At 33.7% G+C, this 22351-nt stretch overlaps 1 protein-coding gene across 1 annotated transcript; it reads left to right on the forward strand.

The window, feature by feature from the left end:
• Nucleotides 1–7335: 7335 nt before the first annotated feature.
• Nucleotides 7336–16685, forward strand: LOC134383382 (pancreatic alpha-amylase). The gene is made up of 10 exons (XM_063104350.1): nucleotides 7336–7524; nucleotides 7851–7997; nucleotides 8853–9050; nucleotides 9461–9691; nucleotides 10382–10515; nucleotides 11294–11416; nucleotides 11514–11613; nucleotides 14840–14958; nucleotides 15068–15193; nucleotides 16496–16685. Exons 1-10 carry the CDS (start codon nucleotides 7357–7359, stop codon nucleotides 16683–16685), a joined length of 1536 nt encoding a protein of 511 aa, XP_062960420.1. The 5' UTR covers nucleotides 7336–7356.
• The last annotated feature ends 5666 nt before the right edge of the window (nucleotides 16686–22351 follow it).

Below are 22351 nucleotides of genomic sequence, written 5' to 3' on the forward strand. Positions count from 1 at the left end.
CTACCAGCTTTTCCCTTGACCCTGTCACCCCTCCCTTTCCATACCTCTGGTAATCACTATTCTACTCTCTATTTCTCTCTTTTTTCTTCTTTTTAATTTATATTTCTTAATTGACCAATGATAATTGTATATGTTTATGGAGTATAATATGATAATTGTGTACATTCATACTATGTGCAGTGATCATATCAGGGTGATTAGTATATCTATCAGCTCAAACATTTGTGTTAAGAACATTCAACATCATCTTGATTGACTATTCAAAGATACACAGTACTGTTAACTCGTCTCCCTATATTACTATAGAACCTTAGATCCCTTTCTTTCTATCTCTCTAATAGTTTGTATTCACTGACCACCCTCTCACTATTCCTCCTTCCCCTTTCCCTCACCAGTAACTACTATTCTACTTTCCACTTCTATGATATCAACTTTTTAGCCTCTACACATCAGTGAGAACATGTAATATTTCTCTGTGCCTGGCTTATTTCACTTATAATCTTCTCTAAGCTCATCCACGTTACTGCAAATGGCAGAATTTCATTGTTTTTAATGGTTGAGTAGTATTCCATTGTGTATACATACCACATTTTCTTTATCCAATAATCCAGGGAAGGACATTTATTTTGGTTCTAACTCTTGACTATTGTGAATAGAGCCATAATAAACATGGAAGTGCAGGTGTTCTATTCGACTTTTTGATTTCCATTTTTTTGGAACATATATTCAGTAGTGGGATTGCTGGATCATATGGTAGTTCTATCTGTGGTAGTTTGAGAAACCTCTACCCTGTTTTCCATAGTAGCTGTACTAATTTACATTCCTACCAACAATGTATAAGATTACCCCTTTCTCTGCATCCTTGCCAGCATGGGTTATTCTCTGTCTTTTTGATAATAGTGAGTCTCACCGGGGTGAGATGACATTTCTTTGTAGTTTTGATTTACATTTCTCTGATGATTAGTGATGTTGAGCATTTTTTCATATGCCTGTTGGCCATTTGCAGGTCTTCTTTAGAAAAATGTCTAATCAGTTCCTTTGCCCATTTTAAAAATCAGATTGTTTTTTTACTATTGAGTTGTTTGAGTTCTTTGTATATTCTGGATATTAATCCCTTGTCAGGTCCATAGTTTGCAAATATTTTCTCCCATTCCACAGATTGTCTTTGTGCTCTGTTGATTGATTCCTTTGCTGTGCAGAAGATTTTTAATTTGACATATTCCCATTTGTTAATTTTTGCTTTTATTCCCTGTGCTTCTATAGTATTATTTACAAAGTATTTGCCCAGTCCATAAGTGTTTACCCTGTGTTTTCTTCCAAAATTTTTATAGTTTCAGGTCTTACCTTTAAGCCTTTAGTCCGTTTTTGAGTTAATTTTGGTATATGGTGAGAGTTGGAGGTCTAGATCTAGTTTTATTCTTCTGCCTATAGACTATTTCTATTCTTCTGCATATGGATCCCGCATTTTGCCAGCACAATTTATTGAAGAGACTGCCCTTTCCTCAATGTCAAAAATCAGTTGGCTGTAGGTATGTAAATTTGTTTCTGAATTCATTCTGTTCCATTGGTTGATGTATCTTTTTGTGCCAGTACTATGTTGTTTTGATTACTATCACTTTGTAGTATATTTTAAAGTCAGAGAGTGTAATACCCCCTACTTTGTTCTTTTTTTCAGGATTGCTCTGGCTATTTGGAGTCTGTTGTTGTTCTATATGCTGTTTCAATTGTTTTTTCTATTTCTTTGAAATATGTTATTGATAGTTTGATGGGGATTGCATAGACTCTGTAGATCACTTTGGGTAATATGGTCATTTTGATAATATTGACTTTTACAGTCCATGAGCATGGAATGTCTTTCCATTTTTCATGTGTCTTCTTTAATATTTTTATTCAGTGTTTTATACTATTCATTATAGAGATCTTTCACCTCCTTGGTTTAATTTATTCCAAGGTTTTTGTTGTTGTTGCTATTGTAAATGGAATAGCTTTATTGATTTCTTTTCCTGCTAGGGCATTATTAATGTATAGAAATGCTACTGATTTTTGATGTTGGTTTTCTATCCTGAACATTACTGAATTTGTTTATCAGGTCTCAAAGATTTTTGGAGTTGTTAGGCTTCTCTCTATATAAAATCATGCTATCTTTAAACAGGGATAACTTGAGTTCCTTCTTTCAAATTTAGATGCCTTTGGGCCGACCCCATGGCTCACTCGGGAGAGTGCAGCGCTGGGAGTGCAGCAGCGCTCCCACCACGGGTTCGGATCCCATATTGGGATGGCCGGTGTGCTCACTGGCTGAGCGCAGGAGGATTGATCCCCTTACCGGTCACAAAAAAAGAACGAAAAAAAAAAAGATAGGGAACAAATTTAGATGCCTTTTATTTCTTTCTTTTGCTTAATTGCTCTGGCAAGGACTTCTAGTACTATGCTGAATATAAGTGGTGGCATCCTTGTCTTCTTCCATTCCTTAGAGGTAAAGCCTTCATTTTTTCCCCACTCATATGGTGTTAACTTTGGGTTTGTATTTTTATTGTTTTAAGATACTTTTCTTCTGTAGCTAATTTGTTGAGCATCTTTATCATGAAGGGATGTTGGGTTTTATCAAATGATATTTCTGTATCTATCAAGATTATCATATGGCTTATTTCTTTCATTATATTGATGCAATGTGTTATATTTATTAATTTTAGTATGTTGAACTGCCCTTGCATCCCTGGGATAAATCCCGTCTAAGTATGCTGTATTATACTTTTGGTGTGCTGCTGGATTCAGTTTGCTAGTATTTTAGAGGATTTTTGCATCTGTGAACATTAAGGATATTGGTCTATAGTTTTCTTTTTTTGTTGTATCCTTGCCTGGTTTTGGTATTAGGGTAATACTGGCCTCATAACATGAATTTGGAAGAATTGCATCCACTCCAATTTTCTGAAATACTTTAAGTAGTATTAGTATTAGTTCTTCTTTAAATGTTTGATAAAGCCATGTGGTCCTGGGCTTTTATTTGTTGGGAGATGTTTCATTACTAATTTTATCTCATTATTTGTTATTGGTTTATTTAGGTTTTGTATTTCTTCTTGGTTTTCATATTTATTGGCATGTAGTTGTTCATACTAGTCTCTGATGATCCTTTTCTTTCAGTGCTATCTGTTGTAATGTCTACATTTGAATTTCTGATTTTATTTATTTGGATCATTTTTCTTGGTTAGTCTGGCTAATGGTTCATCCATTTTGTTTATCTGATCAAAGAACCAGCTTTTCATTTGATGTTTTGTATTGTATTTTAAATCTCAATTGCATTTACATCTGTTCTGATTTTTACTATTTCTTTTCATCTACTTATTTCGGGTTTAGTTTGTTTTTGCTTTTCCTAGGTCCTTGAAGTGCATTGTTAATCTGTTCATTTGAAAATTTTCTATTTTTTTGATGTAGGCATTTTTTGCTATTTACTCATGTATTTTCTTATTCATCCACTAGGATGTAGGCTTTCTGAGCACCGGAACCTGTCTATCTTGTTTATCATTGTCTCCAGAATATCATCCACAGTATTGAGCAAAAAAAAGACACTCGCTTAATGTTTACTGAATGGATTGATGAAGTTTTTCCCAACTATGAAAGAGCATACACTTTTATAGGTTTTCACTTATATTACAAAGGAAAAGCTATGTGAATTCATTTATTTAGTGTTTTATCAGGTACAAGAAATATTTATTTATGAAGAGGAAGCAAATATCACCACTACCACAAACCCTACTGTGATAACTGCTGTATTAAGCACAATATTTGATGGAGGGGTAAAGTGTCTGTTTCTCCAATTTATGGGCTTGTAAATTCCAAATAGTTTGTTAAATCTTAAGGCAGAAATATAAATAACTGAGAATTTGAGTTCGGAGTGGATATCAGAAATGAATTGAATATCCCATTTCTTTTTGAAATGGAAACATTACAAATGTTTGCCAATATACAGTTAAAGAAATATTTTGATTGTGAATTCAGTTGGCTCTAAGTGTTATTTTCCTTCTATTAGTGAAGGACATCAGAAACAATAAGATCTAGTCCTAACTGAATAATACATGAGGGAGTCACAAGAAAACAGAGATAGAAAATTAAATGATATTTGGAAAATAATCCAGAATCAGAATGATTTCTATCATTTGCATCTCCCTCATATTTGAAGGAGAAATAAAGTCTTTCTCAGATAAAGAAAAGCAAAGGGAATCCATCCACACAAGATTTGCCTTACAAGAAATGCTAAAAGGAGTTATTTAATATGAAAGAAGACAACACTCAGGAGCAGCAAGAAAACTCTTGAAGATATATAACTCACTAGTAAAGTAAGTATACAGACAACCTCAGAATACTCCAACGTCATAAGGGTGGTGAATAAACTGCTTATATCCTTAATATGAAGACTAAAAGTCAAACTTAACGAGATGATATCATATTCAACAATCATTTAAGAGATAGGAAATATTAAAAGATGTATTGTGAAATAACAAAATGTCAAAAAGTGTGTGGGGGGGGAATGACACCAAAGCATAGAGCTGGCTTTAGTTTTCTGTTTCTTCTTAGATATCAAAGTGAAGTTGTGATTAGTGTAAAATAATCTGCTATAACTGTAACATGTTTTTTGTAAGCCTGCCAGTAATCATAACACAAAAACTTCTAAGAGACAAATTAAAAATAAATAGCAATAAACCAAAATGCATTGCTAGAAAAAATCACTGAACCAGAAAGGAACTCTGTAAGATCAGAAAAAAGGTAAAAAAGGGTCAACAAAACAACCAGAAAAAAAGAACCAAATGGCAGTAACAAGTCCCTACCTATCAATAATAACTCTAAATGCACATGGATTAAATGTTCCAATTGAAGACACAGAGTGGCTCAATGTGTTATAAAACAAGAACCAACAATATGCTGCCTACGAGAAACTAACTTCACCTATGAAGACACACAGTGACTGAAAGTGAAGGGATGGAAAAAGATACTATATGCAAAGGGGAAAAAAAGATCAAGAGTAGCCATACTTACATTAGATAAAATAGACTTCAAGCCAAGGAAAGTAAAAAAAAGATAAGGAAGGTCATTATATGATGATAAAGAGATCAATTCAACACGAGGATGCATTAATTTTAAATATATATGAACCCAACTCTGTAGTACCCAGTTAGATAAAGTAATTACTATTAGACCTAATAGGAGAAGTAGATTCCAACACAATTATACTTGGCAACTGTAACACTCCACTTTCAGCAAAGGACAGATCATCCAGACAGAAAATTAACCAGGAAACCTCAGAATTAATCTCTACTGTAGGCCAATTGGACCTAATGGACATATATATATATATAATAACAGCTGAAGAATACACATTTTTCTCAGCAGCACATGGAATATTCTTTAGAATAGACCACATGTTACATTACAAAACAAGTCTCAACAAATTTTTTAAAATTAAAATCATATCAACTAGCCTATGTCACCACTCTGGAATATAACTATATATCAACAACAAAAGGGACACAAGGAACCATACAAAGACATGGAAATTAAACAGCATGCTCCTCAACAACAAATGAGTCAAAGAAGAAATCAGAAAGGAAATTTAAGAATTCCTAAAGACAAATGAAAATGAAAACGTAACATACCAGAACCTATGGAACAAACACATTCACTGACAACCAACTGATTTTTGACAAAGGTGCCAAAAATGTACAGTGGGGAAAGGACAGCTTTATCAACAAATGGTGCTGGGCAAATGATATCCACATGCAGAAAACTGAACATAGACCCTTACTTCTCACCATACACAAAAATCAACTCAAAATGGATTAAAGACCTAAATTTAAGAGCTTAAACTATGAAAATACTAGAAGAAAGCATGGGGAAATGCTACACAAAATGGGGAGTGAGCAGTGCTTTTTTGAGTAAGACTACAAAGGCACAGGCATCTAAAGCAAAATTACACAAATGAATCTACATCAAACTGAAAAGCTCTGCACAGCAAAGAGCACTATCAACAAATTGAAGTGACAACAGAGAGAATGGGAGGAAGTGTTTGCAAACTGCACATCACACAAGGTGCTAATATACAGAATATGTAAGTCACTCAAACAACTCAACAAAGGAAACAACAATAACCCAATTTAAAAAAGGACCTGAATAGACATTGGTCAAAAGAAGACTTACAAATGTACAACAAGCACATGACAAAATGCTGAAAAGTCACTAATCATCAGGGAAATGCAAATTAAAACCACAAGGAGATATCATCTGACCCCAGTTAGAATAGCTATTATCAACAAGACAGAAAATTACAAATGCTGGAGAAGATGCAGAGAAAAGGGAGCCCTTTTACATTGTTGGTGGGAATGTAAATTGGTACAGTCATTGTGGAAAACAGTATGGGGATTCCTCAAAGAACTAAAAATAGATCTACGTTATGAAACAGCTACCTCACTACAGGGTATATGAAACCAAATGAAAATGAAATCAATATATCAAAAAGATACCTGTACTCCCATGTTCATTGCAATGTTATTTACACCGGCCAAGAGATGGAATCAACCTAAATCACCATAAATGCATGAATGGATAAAACAAACAAACAAACAAACAAAAAAACCTGTGGTATGTATACATAGTGGACTACTATTCAGCTATGAAAAGGAATAATATTCTATCATTTGCAGCAATATTTATGGAACTGGAAACCATCATGTTAAGTGAAGTAAGCTAGGAACAGGAAGACAAATACCACATGATCTCACTCATATGTAAAATTTTTAAAAGAAGAAAAGAAAAAGAAACAAAGTCGATCTCATAGAAACAGAGGGTAAAATAATGGTTGTTAAAGGCCAGCGGCCAGGAAACAAGGGGGTTACAGAGAGGAGAAGTGGTGGACTAGCAGGTACAAAACCATGCTATCTTCCCTTAGTGAATCAATCATTTGCAGTATTTGCATGTACAAAATCAACCCAGTGTACCACACAAAAATAAATATAAATAAAATTTTAATAACCAAACTGAAGGAAGTATAAAAAATAAATAATTAAATAATACATGAATACGAATGGCTTCTATTTATGTGTATATACTGCCACGGCTTTGAAAAGGTTACTATTACCTCTCTAAGAAGTAACATTAAATTTTTAAAGTTCATATAGATTATTTTATGGTAGATTTTATGGGTGTTCCTTAGCTTCTGAATTAACATCATTATTGATAATCCTTTTCAGATTATCAATAAACAGTTTGTACTCTAAATATTTATTCATGTTGACATTTACTTTGTAAAATGTGCTTCTTACAGGAATATAAATAGTTTGCTAGAAAGAACACTGGCAACTTCAAAGCAAAATGAAGATCCTTCTGTTGCTTTCAGCCATTGGGTTCTGCTGGGCTCAGTATTCCCCACATACTGAAGCTGGGAGGACATCTATGGTCCATCTGTTTGAGTGGCGCTGGGTTGATATTGCTCTGGAATGTGAACGATACTTAGCTCCCAATGGATATGGAGGGGTTCAGGTGGGTGTTGTTCATCATAGAAATTGCAGAGTTTACTGTGCTTATAATAAATGGCATTCTGATAAGTATCATTTTTACCCTGAGTGAAACAGTTTTCCAGGAAGAAGCAATTTGGTATTGCTGGCAACTTTACATTTTGTTTCTGATATACTCTTTCTTCAGCTGAACATCTTCAATGTCCTATTCATATTGGTAGTTGTAAAGAAATGTAGCTGCACATATACAAATATTCCAAAATGATTTTAGGTTATTGGTTAGTTTCTAGAGTATCCAGTGATATACAGTAAGCCATAATCTGATACTTATTGAGAGTTCTTTATTTGTAGGTCTCACCACCCAATGAAAATATTGTAGTAACCAGCCCTTTTAGACCTTGGTGGGAAAGATACCAACCAATTAGCTATAAATTGTGCACAAGATCTGGAAATGAAGATGAATTCAAAGACATGGTGACTAGATGTAACAATGTTGGTGTAAGTGAACTCAAGTTTCCTTTCAAAATACTATATAGTACAATAATTTCACTCTTCTGTCTCTTGCTCCTCTTGAGAAGAAATTTTTCCGTATTTAAAAATTTTTAATTTTACTTCCTGTTTTAGCTATAACTCAAAATTAACTGTTGCCTAAAGTTCAACTTTAGCAGATCTTTGTGTATGTGGCATGTGTCTACTAAAGAAGAGATAAGTTAAAATTAAAAGCAGAATTGACTTATAAAGCAAAACATCAGCTTTTAACCATTTTAACTCTGCATGTTTTCTGGAAACCCTTTTCTGGTTAGGAAGTGAAAAATTCAATTATAATATTAGCCTTCATTTTTAGGAGACATATCTCAACCAGTAATTCCTGGGTCATCTCCCTATACATTTTTTTGATGATAAATACCTATTTTCTCTCTTTAAAGAGAAGCACCATGAGAGATTGTTATCTATCTGCCTCTCTTCATATGGAGGTACAGAGTAGAGGCTAACTGTATCTTTCTCCTGGTGACCCACTGAAATTTCAAAAAAACAATAATATCTCTTGTTTCACTGATTCTTACATCCCACCCAAAAATGGATATCTGCATTTCTTCATAGTTATGATAATTTCTGGTTCTCTCAATTTTTAACTTATGTAAATATTTGACCAATTGGCTGGAATGGATGTAGGTCTTCGGTTCACATTAGTTTCCTTTCACACTTGACTTCTGGTCTTAACAGAAAAAATAAGTTGTTAAATAGAAAAGAAATATTCTACAGTTTTATTAACATGTTGTAAACTTTAATCAATAATGCCTTAGATTTCTACCTCTCTATAAGTCAAACTGAAGTAAAAACTTTGCTTTTCAGGTCCGTATTTATGTGGATGCTGTGATTAATCATATGTGTGGTAGTGGTGCGGGTTCAGGAACAAGCAGTACTTGCGGAAGTTACTTCAATGCTGGAAACAGAGAGTTTCCAGAAGTCCCATATTCTGCTTGGGATTTTAATGATGGTAAATGTAAAACTGGAAGTGGAGGAATTGAGAGCTATAATGATGCTTACCAGGTAATATTTTTTTAGGTACTAATCTGTAATCTGAGCAAAGAGCTACCTACACCTTTAATTATAGACATGTAACTTGTTCAACTTCATTTTAAATGATACTTTAAATTTCATAGTAAAATAGCATACCAGTTTTAACTGCTTGCAAATAAGACACTAAGATCAATATTTAAAAATTCCCCCCCAACCAATTAAAAAGCTCATCTCCTTTATTTCCTACACTCCCTGTTTTTGTATCAGAAAATAGTTCAAAGATAGGACCATAAGAGAATGTCAGTACTCCCAGTACCCAATGCAAAGAAAGCACTATAGAAATATCTATTGACAAACATGTAAATGAATGAATGATTATGTGGACTCTCAGGTGAAAGATGATGTGTTATGAATCAATTATAAAATTTTTACCTCAACAGGTTAGAGATTGTCGTCTGGTTAGTCTTCTTGATCTTGCACTGGAGAAAGAGTACGTGCGTTCAAAGATTGCTGAATACATGAACCGACTCATCGGCATTGGTGTAGCTGGGTTCAGACTTGATGCTGCCAAGCACATGTGGCCTGGAGACATAAAGGCAATTTTGGATAAACTGAATAATCTAAACACAAATTGGTTCCCTGAAGGAAGTAAACCTTTCATTTACCAAGAGGTACATTGATGCATATATGTGCATATAAAATAATATTATTTTGCATATTAGAAAATAAATGGCAGATTTAATTAAATATGAAATTTCTGTGATGCATATTTAATCAAATCTAAACTTAATGGATGAGTCATTTATATAGAGCTGTGTTATTTAATCTCCTTTTATTTGGAAAAAGCACATGTAATTCTTTATCGCAGTACTTTGTGGGGAAGTGCAGAGCATTTATTTAGGTTGCAAAACGTCACTGTTTGCAGTGAACTACCATCTCCCGAGAGACCATTATGGAACAGAGAGAATCATGTAGTTGTTGTCTCGAGCCAGTCTGAACTTAGTGCAATAGTTTTTTTATGTGAAGAAAAGAGTTAAGGATAATGGCTTTGTTTTTCTTTTCTTTAGAGAATTGATTGAGTTCATATATATGAAGAACTGAGTAATGTTATTATCATTTATGTGCAACACTAAATTAGGTCAGCATTCTCACAGGATAACAGATCTCATTGACATAATGTTTCTTTAAATATTGTAGCATATGTTTTATAAATAAAATAAGAATTTTGGTATAAGGAAAATCATTCTGAGCATTTTGAATAACAAATAGTTTAAAGCTATTTTCTACATAATATTACTATCCTGGTTAAAACACTTTACAGTTCTAATGTAAAATGATAGTTTTTCCTATATTTCCACTAGATAATTGATCTGGGCAGTGAACCATTTAAAAGCAATGAGTACCTTGGAAATGGCCGTGTGACCGAGTTCAAGTATGGCACAAAACTAGGCACAGTTATTCGCAAGTGGAGTGGAGAGAAGATGGCTTACTTAAAGTAAGTAAAATATGATTTGTCCTTCGAATTATTTCACAGAACTATTAGTCATATTACACCAATATGAGTTATCTTCTTAGAATCTTCGTATTTAAACAACTGTCAAGGAGTTCGTTATTTATGTTGTGTTGTAGTTTCAAAAACCCCAATGATCATCTTTATTATTAGAATATCAGTCACAGGAAGAATATACAGTAACCCAAAATATCACCTAGAGACTTTAATCTATGTATGAAATAACTGTAGTAGATTTGCCTAGTGTTTGCATACAATCTCTTAAAGCCAGGTTTTTATTAGAATGATCCTACCATTTATAAACTACCTCTAATGTTGCAATACTGTGAAATTTACATGTATTATATCATTTGAAATATTAAAATATTTATATTACAACAACAAAATATTGGACCCTTATTATAACCCAGTTTGCCATTCTGTGTAATTTGATATGGATATTGACTTTTCTTAAGTCCACCTAAATTATAATCTAATGAAACATCTAAAAGCATCTTTTTTATACCAAAAATCTTACTGCTGCAACATGAATGGAATACAAGTAATCCATACATATATACAAACATGAAATATGTTTGTAGATAATGTATATATACATATATATATATATACTTATAGGTATTTAACAATCCTACAGAATAAGAATTTAATTAGAGAATGAATGTTATCTGAGGATGCTATATAGAAAGAGATGCAGATTTAGGTTGCTCTAAAGCTATTGTAAAAGAATTCATATATGTATATATAACTGTTTTTTAAACAGAAACTGGGGAGAAGCTTGGAGTTTTGTGCCTTCTGATAGAGCACTTGTCTTTGTAGATAACCATGACAATCAACGTGGACATGGAGCTGGAGGAGCATCGATTCTTACATTCTGGGATGCTCGGTAGGAACAGAGTTCTCCACGTTTTTATTTTACCTACCTTTTAAGGATGGTACGAATATTGTGTTTTTCTATGATAATATCATTTTGTAACTTTCAGACTGTATAAAATGGCAGTTGGATTTATGCTTGCTCATCCCTATGGATTTACACGAGTAATGTCAAGCTACCGTTGGCCAAGATATTTTCAGGATGGAAGTGTAAGTTTTGGAGTTATTAAAAATATTTATTTTTCAAGGACAACAAGGCAATTTTGTCTTCATCTCACATTTTATTCGTCAAATGACTATTAGGAATATACTTGATGGAGGACTCTGATTTTAGTAATGCAGACTATATTAAAGTAAGATTCATGTTCACTGTTGCCAAAGATTATGCAAGTACTTTCAGAAATTTTACAAATATTCCTCTCACAAGAAAAAATACTTAAAAACAAGAGCAAGATACAGGGATTAAAATAGGTACTTCTCATAAGTACTTATCTCATAGGATTGATAGGAGGATTACACATGCTAACACTTGTAAGGAACTTAAAACAGTCGGTGCCCATATTTAGAGAATTATAAAGGTTTGCAAAATACTTTTTTTAAAGGAAGCTCTATCTAATGCAAAAAAATTACTCAGTTGAACTGAGGTTAAATAGGGAAAGTGTCTTATAAGAGGAAGGAAATTATATGTGTTAGGGAACAGGAATTTGCAGACTATTCCAGAAAAGGTAAGAATGAAAAAAATATTTAGGAATATGATAAAAGCATTGTTCTGACTAGCAGTTTCAGAAACGAACTGAGAAATAAGATTAGGAGGATATTTTGAAAGCTAGTGAAAGGTTTTCTTTTTAAACTGAAGGTTTCAAAAGTCACATCATACAGAAACTTCATACCTAATGCAGAAATTTCTCTCCCTATGAGTTAGACAAGTATCTCTCTAGTTTTTTTTTCTAGACTTCTTTTAATTTGAGAAGCCCACTACTTTGTACAGATACTAACTCTATTGTTAAACAACTTTAATATTTAGACAGTGTCTCTTTATGTTGAGGCAACTTACAATTTCTGGTAATTGGTTTTATTTCAGATGCCAGGAGTTATGGACTATTTCCATTAACCATTTTCCTGGAACATTTCCATTTTCTCAAGAGTGCTGCAGGCTAAAATCTCTTTGTTTTGTCCACTATTAATCATGTGACAGGATTTTAAGATAGACATATAACTCTCCTAGACTTTACATTTTTTAAAAAATTAATATCTTTACATTGAACTGGCATAAAAAGAAATCAAGAAGCTAGTCCATTTATAATAGCCACCAAAAAAATAAAATACCTAGGAATAAATTTAAACAAGGATGTGAAAAATCTCTACAACTAGAACTGTGAAATTAACTGCGAATTATCACTGTTGAAATTAAAGAGGACACAAGAGGATGGGAACATATCCCATGCTCTTGAATTGGAAGAATTAACATTGTGAGTGTCCATACTACCCAAAGTGATCTACAGATTCAATTCAATCCCCATCAAAATTCCAATGACATTTTTCTCAGAATTGGAAAAGACTATCCTAACATTCATATGGAAGAACAAAAGACAAAAAATAGCCAAAGCAATCTTGAGCAAAAAAATAAATAAATAAAAATAAAGCTGTAGGCATGATACTCGTCAACTTTAAACTATACTACAAAGCTATGGTACTGGCATAAAAATAGACACATGGATCAATAAAAAAGAATAGAGAATCCAGAAATCAAACCATGCACCTACAGCCATCTGTTCTTTGACAAAGGTACCAAAACTACCTGCTGGGGAAGAGACTGTCTCTTTAGTAAATGGTGCTGGGAAAATCAGACATTCATATTTAGGAGAATGAAACTATATCAAACTAGAAAGCTTCTGCAGCAAAAGAAACAATTAGCAGAGTAAAAAGACAAACAACTGAATGGGATAAAATATTTGCAAAATATACATCTGACAAAAGATTAATAACCAGAATATGCAAGGAACTCAAACAATTTAACAGCAAAAAAACAAGTCACCCAATTAAAAAGTGGGCAACAGAGCTGAATAGGCATTTCTCAAAGGAAGGTATATGAAGGGCTGATGGACACATGAAAAAATGTCCAAAATCACTCAGCATTCAAGAGATGCAAATCAAGACCACTTTGAGATACCATCTCACTCCAGTTAGGATGGCTAAAATCCACAAGACTGAGACTGATCAATGCTGACAAGGATGCAGAGAAAAAGAAACCCTCCTGCACTGCTGGTCGGACTGCAAAATGGTGCAGCCTTTATGGAAAATGGTATGGAGGTTCCTCAAACAATTACAAATAGATATGCCATATGACTCTGCTATTCCACTGGTGGGTATATACCCAGAGTAATGGAAATCATCATGTTAATTGCATGTACCTCCATGTTTATTGCAGCACTATATACAATAGCCAAGAGCTGGAACCAGCCCTAATGTCCATCATCGGGTGAATGGATATGGAAAATGTGGTATATCTACATGATGGAATACTACTCTGCTATATGAGAAAAAGAAATACTGCCATTTGCAACAACATGGATGGACTTAGAGAAAATTATATTAAGTGAAATAAACCAGGCACAGAAAGAGAAATACCACAAGTCCTCACTTATTTGTAGAAGCTAATAAAAATAAATACATAAATATACAAATTAATGGAGGGCAGGGAGAAGAAGACACAACAATTATAATGATTCCTTGAACTTGTTAAGACAAATGAACAGATATGATGTTGATGGTGGGGAGCGGGGAGAGGGAGGGAGGAAAAGGAGGAATTGGTAAAGGGACATGAAAATTAACTATATTGTATATTGATAAAGTCAAATAACAATAAAAAAGAAAAAATAATATTAAAAATACAGCCAATTCAGTAATGAATATTACAATGTGTCAATTAGTATATTTATCCCAAAGAAAGTATAAAAGAAACTAATATTTATTAGGCAATTATCATGTTCAAGACATTTTCACACACCAAATTTTAACAACCAAACAAAATCTTCATTTTACACATGAGAAAACTGAGCACAGAGAAGTTACATATATTGACTGTACTAATGGAGCCTATATTTTCATCCTGGTGTTTCTGACACTAATAACCTTGCCATGTCCATAACATGGTACTGCTTGCGGTGATATTAAGAAGCCATTGTTGTAGTCCCTTGGAAAGAAAATTAGAGGATAAAAATTTGTTACTCTTTTTGAAAATATGGTGCTATAGAATCAGATGGCCAGAAAGATGATGAGGACTGAGTAAAGCACCGTAAAAACACTGAAGGCATTGGATTCTAATTAAAGATACTGCAGAGACACAGCTGGTAGGATGGATTGGGTATGATGAAGAAGAAATAGGGAAATACATGTATGTTAAAAAAAATCTGTTGTTTTTTCTTTCCTAATTAAGGATATTAATGATTGGGTTGGGCCACCAAATGATAATGGAGTAATTAAAGAAGTTACTATTAATCCAGACACTACTTGCAGCAATGACTGGGTCTGTGAACATCGATGGCGTCAAATAAGGTGGGAATATTTATTTAGAGATATCCTCTCATAGTAAACTTTTCTTAACATTTTATCTTAAACTGTTAAAGCTTTAGCATATCAGCATTTTATGATATTGTGTTTTTAGGAACATGGTTATTTTCCGTAATGTAGTTGATGGCCAGCCTTTTACAAACTGGTGGGATAATGGTAGCAACCAAGTGGCTTTTGGAAGAGGAAACAGAGGATTCATTGTCTTTAACAATGATGACTGGTAAGTAGATATTAAGTAAAAATTATATTTCATACTAGCATGTTTTGGGTTTATTCCTTTCCCTTCCTGCTCATTTACTTTTTTAATACCTGGAAAATCCTTTAGTCAGTGGATTAAGAAAACGTAGAAATTAGAAAAGGGTAGAAGAAAAATGACGATGGCTTATTCTTTTGTTTTCTGATGTTTATAAGGGCTATGTGTTGAAAGTAGAACTCTTTATGTGCACCCTCACAATATCATGTGTGAATATATAATATGCATACATATGCTTACACCCTCTCCCCATACACAAAGTAGTTAATATAAGGGTTGTGACATCACTAAAAGAACATGTCCTGTAGTCCTGTTTTTAATCATGGGAAAATACTTCCTCAATACTGAAATTTTTTCCTTGCAGTTTTTCTAAACTACTTCATCTGATTCTTTAGATATTCTCTTTACCTTTCTGTCTCTCTCTTACAAATAAAGTTTTTAAAGCGTATGCATAAAGAGTGTGTATCTTATAGTTATTGATTTGCTTCAGGAGATTTTTGTGTTTTAATTCAGACACATCTCATTACTGGAATTCCATTTGTGATGCTTGTATTCTCTGCCTCTAGTAGAACGAGTCCCAGGACTCTTTGCTAACAGTTGAAATGTCTAAGTCCAATGCCAACTATCACTTATGCTTAGCTCATTCTAGCTTAAGTTATATTTTACTGGCCAATAAATAAATATCTCAAGTATATCTTTTTTTGCCAAAAGTGTTCATGGCTACTTTAATTTCTTTCTTTTGTGGATGGGAAACCAAAACAAATTTGTTTGAGATAACTTTAAGTTCCAAACTAGGTACTTCTTCACAGAAATGCTAGGTCACTATTACCTGCAGCCCAAGATTTCTTTGGCCTCCCAAAACAAAAATAAAAACAACAAAAGAGATTTTTAAAGAAATAATTCCATTTATAATTTTAAAAATAATCAGTATTTTCATAAGTTCAGATTAGAACAAATTTAAAATATTTATTTTTACTACAAGGTGGTGATTTCTGCAAAAATTCACTGCTGTACTTCAACTTTTTGTGGGGAGGTGAGTGATATTCACTACTGACTAGTGAATTGCTAGGTCTTGAGTAAGATTATTGTTGGTCCTGAGAAAGCTATTCACATCCACTAGAGCAGTCTTTGTGTTTGGATGGTCTTCTTACCTCGAGTGCTTAGGGTTCCACAGCACAAAGTTAATCTGTTTGTTCATTTCAGACATACTTGGTATTCTTGCATCTAACTGTGTTGAATTTAAGTTGAATTTTAAATTTTATTTTACAGGTCATTATTTTCAACTTTGCAAACTGGTCTTCCTGGTGGCACATATTGTGATATCATTTCTGGAGATAAAATTAATTGCAATTGCACAGGAATTAAAATCTATGTTGGCAATGATGGCTATGCTTATTTTTCTATTAGTAACTCTGCTGAGGATCCATTTATTGCAATTCATGTTGATGCTAAATTATAAATTCAAATTAAATGCATATCAAGAGCAATAACCAAGTGTGTTTATTTTCTTGTAGGTAAATTAATTCCTTTAATTCATGACTTTTTAGTAAAAGTTATTATAGGTAATCAACTTAAAAAACTCAAAAAAGCATAAAAACCCATATCGTTATAATATTATAAGGCAATTCCAATGAACATGTTGTTATGCTCTAGAAGACTCACTTTAACCTATTTCTCAAGGGAATTTCTAAGAACTCAAAAAGGCATCTTAAAAAGTCTTCTTGTTGTCATTAACACCATTTACCCAGCTATGGATCTCTTATTGTGTCTTTATGTAATTCTACATGGAGTATTCCTATCAATTAGTTAGGAATAGCTGGTTTAGTGGTCATTCCTGTACTCAGCCCATTTGCATGGTTTTTACAATGCAAAAGCACTTTTGCAGCTATTGTAATTAAATAATAGAAGAAAGTTATATTATCCGATCTACAATTCTTAAATATAGTGAGGTCACAGTCTACTCTATGTTCTTTCCTTTTTTTTAATTTCTTTTTTTCATTGGCTTTGACTTGCTGTCCTATGACTTTTTGTTACTTCTCTTAATCTCCAATATGAATATTTACTTAGGGCTTTCATGACACCATGTGCTCAGGTTTTCTTCCCACTCCTCTAGCTGTTTATTCTCCTTCAACTTGACTTTAAATGTGGAATTTGTTAGTTTTCTCACCTAGGTCTCTTAGAACTTCCAGTTGTTTTTCTTATGGTTAAATGAGAAAATAGATGCCATAACTAGACGACTCTCTCTTCTTTTCACCAACAAATGTGTCTATTCCTTCTCAGAAGCACATTCACTATACATTGGTTACTGCTTCAGGACCACAATTTCTACCATTTGCATTAATCCTGTGAGACAGAACACATAAATGCAAGGAGTTATATGATGCAGGTGTATTATGCACTAACAGGCAACAGGGAAAGCAGAAGCCTAGGATTCATAACGAAGCAGCCTCCCCAATGCTCAAGAAAGCTACTGGGTGGATGGAGTCTCATTTGCATGAGACATTTCCTTGCCCCATTTTTACTGAGCTGGGGGACCCCAGTAGGCAACCTGCCCTGTCTTTTATACCCTCAGGCTACATGATGTGCTGGACTAAAGCTTTTAAGGACATCCTGATTTAAGAGGGACAGGAACAGAGCCCAGGCAGTTTCTGCTATTTCCTCCTTATCTCAGGATTTTGCATTCCCAGTACATACATTCTACAATTCTTGAGAGCTACAAGTAAGAAGAAGGGAAGAACTGGGTTGGTCCAAGGCTACCCACAGAACTTTTGGGCATTTGCCCCTGGCATTCTTTTCTTCTCTCCTATCATGATGAAGAAAGTGCACCTCATTCTAACTAAGGCCGTTCCCTCCATGTGTTTTGATACTATTTTATTTTTGTTTTTTCCAGACTTTATTTCTGGGATTATCTTTCCATTTTGATTTAATAATCTTTTTCTTCCTGCTGAAGTATTCTCCTCAGATTACATGTACAGTCATGTACCACATAACCACATTTCAGTCACTGATCAACAGCATCTAAGACAGTGGTAGGAATAATAGGCCATACCATATAGCCTAGGTGTGTAGCAGGCTATATGATCTAGGTTGTATTGCGCAATGATGAGATCTAATGGTTCATGTCTCAGAACATGTTCTTGTCATTAAATGAGACATTACTGTATTAAAGTCTTCCACCTAATAATTTATGACCCCGCCAGATTTTCTCCTAGTTAGAGTTCATTTCTTTGTGGTTTTTCTTAGTCACACATCTATGTTTTCATCACACATTGTCCATATCCTTAACTTCAGTCATTTTGCATTTGTCTACTGTCCTGTTTCGATCATCATCAGTTCATTAAATATGCTTTTGTCAGCATCATCAATGACATTTATGTTACCAATTCAATGTACTTCTCTGTCCTTATTGACTCTGCTTCACAACATTATTCAATATGGTGGGCCATTCCACTTTCTCTTCCTTTGGCTGCTTTTATTCTATTCTTTCCTGGTTTTCTTTCACCTCACTGATTACTCTTAGATTCTTTTACTGAACCATAGTATCCTGTTTGGCCTAAGGCATCATTTGCATCTAATTCTTTTCTTTCTGTACTTCTCCAGGTGATTGCAATAATTTCCACGGATTTAAAACAAGTTCTTTTGCATGAATATCTGTGTCTCTAAGGCAAAACTTTTCTTGGACTTCAGTCTCATATACCCAATGGATGCTTGTTAATGCCATTTCAGTTTTTCACAGACATCTCACATTTAACATATCCAACATGTAACCCTCATTTTTTTTTCTTGCACAAACATTTTATTGACCCCCCTTCTTACCACTTACTTAGAAACCTAGGGTATTTCCTTGATTTCCTTTCCTTTCCCTCAATACTTTCCCTATCTCCTCACATAAACCTTAGTGTGGCCTATTAATTGTATCTTCAATATATTTCATGATTCCTTGCACTTTTTTTTTGGTATTTTCTATGACCCCTTCATCCAGGTCACCATTATCTCTTGCCTGCATTACAAACCAACCATACAACTTGTCTCCTGTTTCCATTCTTTTACTCTCTCAGTCTATTTTACCACACACCACAAAATAAAATTTAAGAAATTTAAATCAAATTACAGACTTACATGCTTAAAACTCTTAATTTTTTATTTTATTTAGAATAAAATTTTAACTCTGTGGTAGGTTACAAAACCACACCTTATCAGGCATGAACCTACCCCTCCAACCTTAGCTTTGCTCTTTTCCCTTGGCAATCCCATACCCTTAGGCATTCTGGCCTTTGTTCATTTTATTTAATATGCCATGCTATTTTTCATCATGGGGACTTTTTTTGGATGTTTCCTCCCGTTTTTCATAATGCTCTTAACTCGGTTCTTAGCATGGCTGGCTCCTGTAGTTTATGAGTATTTCCTAACTCAGAGACTAGCATTTCCACTTATTTAATTCTGCAATCCAGAATCTTGGTCTCATCTTTGAACCCCCCTTTTCTTATAAGTCCCAGAACCAAGAAAGCACCGACTTTTTTAGAATTTGCCTTCTAAACATTTCTTGACTATTATCTTTTCTCTCTCTACTGCCAGTATATAGCCATCCTTTTCTAAAATGATCAAAATCTCCTATTTTACTTCCATCAATATAGGAAGCAGACAACTGACTCCCAATATAAAGCCTGACTTTATTGTTTGTAAAAATGAGTTGCAAGATTTAAGAAGGGAGAGTAACCACAAGCCAGAGTCTGGGAACACCTGATACCAGTTTCTTAACATGTTAGAATTATATTTTTTCTTTAATATAGAGCATAAGCACAGAACCACTCTAAGAATTTCCCAGTGGTTAGCAGAGATTAGAGTAAGGTGCTTACAATACTCAGGTAATGATGAAGACATATCTTTACCCCCTGTGGGAGAGGGAAAACTGAACATTACGGACACATACTAACAAACTTCAAAAGGTGTATTTGAAAGAAGTTCTATAATTCAATAACAGTATTTGTACAAGGGATTATTTTTGAACAAAGGTTAAAGAGCTTGTCCAGGAGAGTAAAACATCAAGCACGTATCTCAGTTGAATTTTAACTTTTAGAATACCTTATGTGAAGTTCTGTTGAGTACGGAAGAGTTGACTGAAGAATTAGCATCCACTTTAGCCCTTCTTCCAACGACTGCATTCTCTACCATGCAACTTGAGGGATCTTTTCAAGTCAGAAAACCATGACCACCACAACTGTAACATTTTCAAAATCCCATAAATGAATTACCACTTACCACAGGTTAAAAAGCCAAAATTCTTAAAAGGACTATCAAGTCTGAATCTGAAGCCTCACCTCACAGCCCTCTCCTCTTTAACTTTTGTTCTCTAGCCATGCTGAGCTTTTAGTTACTCAAACTCAGCAAGCTCCTTTTAGTTCCTCAAGTTCAACACAAGGAGCATTCTACTCCTTCTACCTAGAAGGCTCTTTTCTTATCTCTTTCCTTAATTAACTCCTAGTAATCATTCAAATCTTAGTTCAAAGGCTAATCCTACATGGACACTTATACAGGATTAGGCCTGGTCCCCCATTTATTGTCATGACTCTCTGTACTTTCTTCTTATCACTCATCATAGTGCTGTGGGAAAAGTCCGTTCTGCTCTTTATACATCCTTAGTTTCAGGATAGTATCCAGAACATATTATGCAGGAGCTCAATAATTATTTGTAAAATTAATTGAGATAATGAAAGAGAGGGAAAAAAAGAAAAATATATCTATTTTTGAGAAGGAGAAAATTTTTAGTGAAGATGTGGCCTTGGAATAGAGATGCTCCTATCACCCTCTCTCCAGTTCTTCCTAAATATAATTAATTTCTGGTTAACCCTTATTTCTCAGATTATAGAAGTTATGAGGAAGTCAAGTCAAGCATGTTGGCAATAACCCATCATGTTATCAGGATTTTTAAGCCACAGCACCAATCAATCTTTTGGTGAGCTATGTCCCTAAGAATTCTTAACAAAGATTTCTTAAAACAGCATTGGGAAAATGATATCATACTGGTCTAAATATAATAAATGTGAAATTCATTTTTACTATGTGCTTAGAGCTTTATAATACTATCTCATTTTTAGTAACTTAAAAGTTTCTTCCTTCAGATATTTTATTTTTTCGATAAACCTAATTCTGCCCATGAAACTAGTGACTTATTTTGCTTCTCACAGAAAGAAAAAAATAACTATTTGTGTTAAAAGTCATCATTATTCATGATTAGGCTTTCATTTACAAGTCAAAACGAAACCAACAAACTTATAATCGTAGAGTGTGACTGATCACAGAGGACGGATGGGGCATTAACTCAGTACCCGCCAAAGTAAGCTCAATATTATGATTATTGTTATTGTTATTATTATTCAGCTTCTACATAAAGTGCATCTAGATGCTAGATCAATACATGATAAAAGTTACCAAAAAGGCAGTTATGTTCAGTAAGCCAAATCTCTGAAGAAATCACTTTCTGCATTATAAAGAGAAAAATAAGACAGTTTTTGCAAAGGATAGAAAAATCCCTAATCATTTAAAGCAAAGTTTTTAGAATATTTGCATTTCGTTCTTATGAATATATCAAAGTAAATTGCTTCTACCGTTTTGAAAGTGACTGAAAAAATTTTAGGGTCTTGCTCAAGGCTAGTTTAAGTGAGTCTCATTTTTTCCTCTGGTTTGCCCTTGAAAATTTCTTTAAAAGAAAAAAGAAAGGCAGATATAAAGAAAAAAATTTAGATATTACAGATGTAGCTTACAATTTGTTGCAGAAAATTATAAAGTTTTAGAAGAAGTCATTTAAGAGCTTACTGAAAACAACTCTTTAAAAAAAGCAAAAGGGAAAGTGATATATTAAAAGACCTTTAAAGGTCTTTCACAAGAAATTGAACAGATGGGCAAATACACCATGTGTTTGCTTTCTTTGTCCTTGAACATAAACTCTGAAAAATAAATAAAAAGTGAAGTGTGGCTCAGAGCCACTCACATAATTGTTTTTAGGTAAAAATAGGTGTATTGAAAGGATTTAGGTACAAAGAGCACTATTTAGTTTTGACTAAAAACTTTCATTTATTATTTTCCTAGAATTGCAAATTTGTCAAATTCAACTCACGATTCTTCTTT

Source organism: Cynocephalus volans, chromosome 8, assembly GCF_027409185.1.
Source record: "Cynocephalus volans isolate mCynVol1 chromosome 8, mCynVol1.pri, whole genome shotgun sequence".
Classification (NCBI taxonomy): Eukaryota; Metazoa; Chordata; class Mammalia; order Dermoptera; family Cynocephalidae; genus Cynocephalus; species Cynocephalus volans.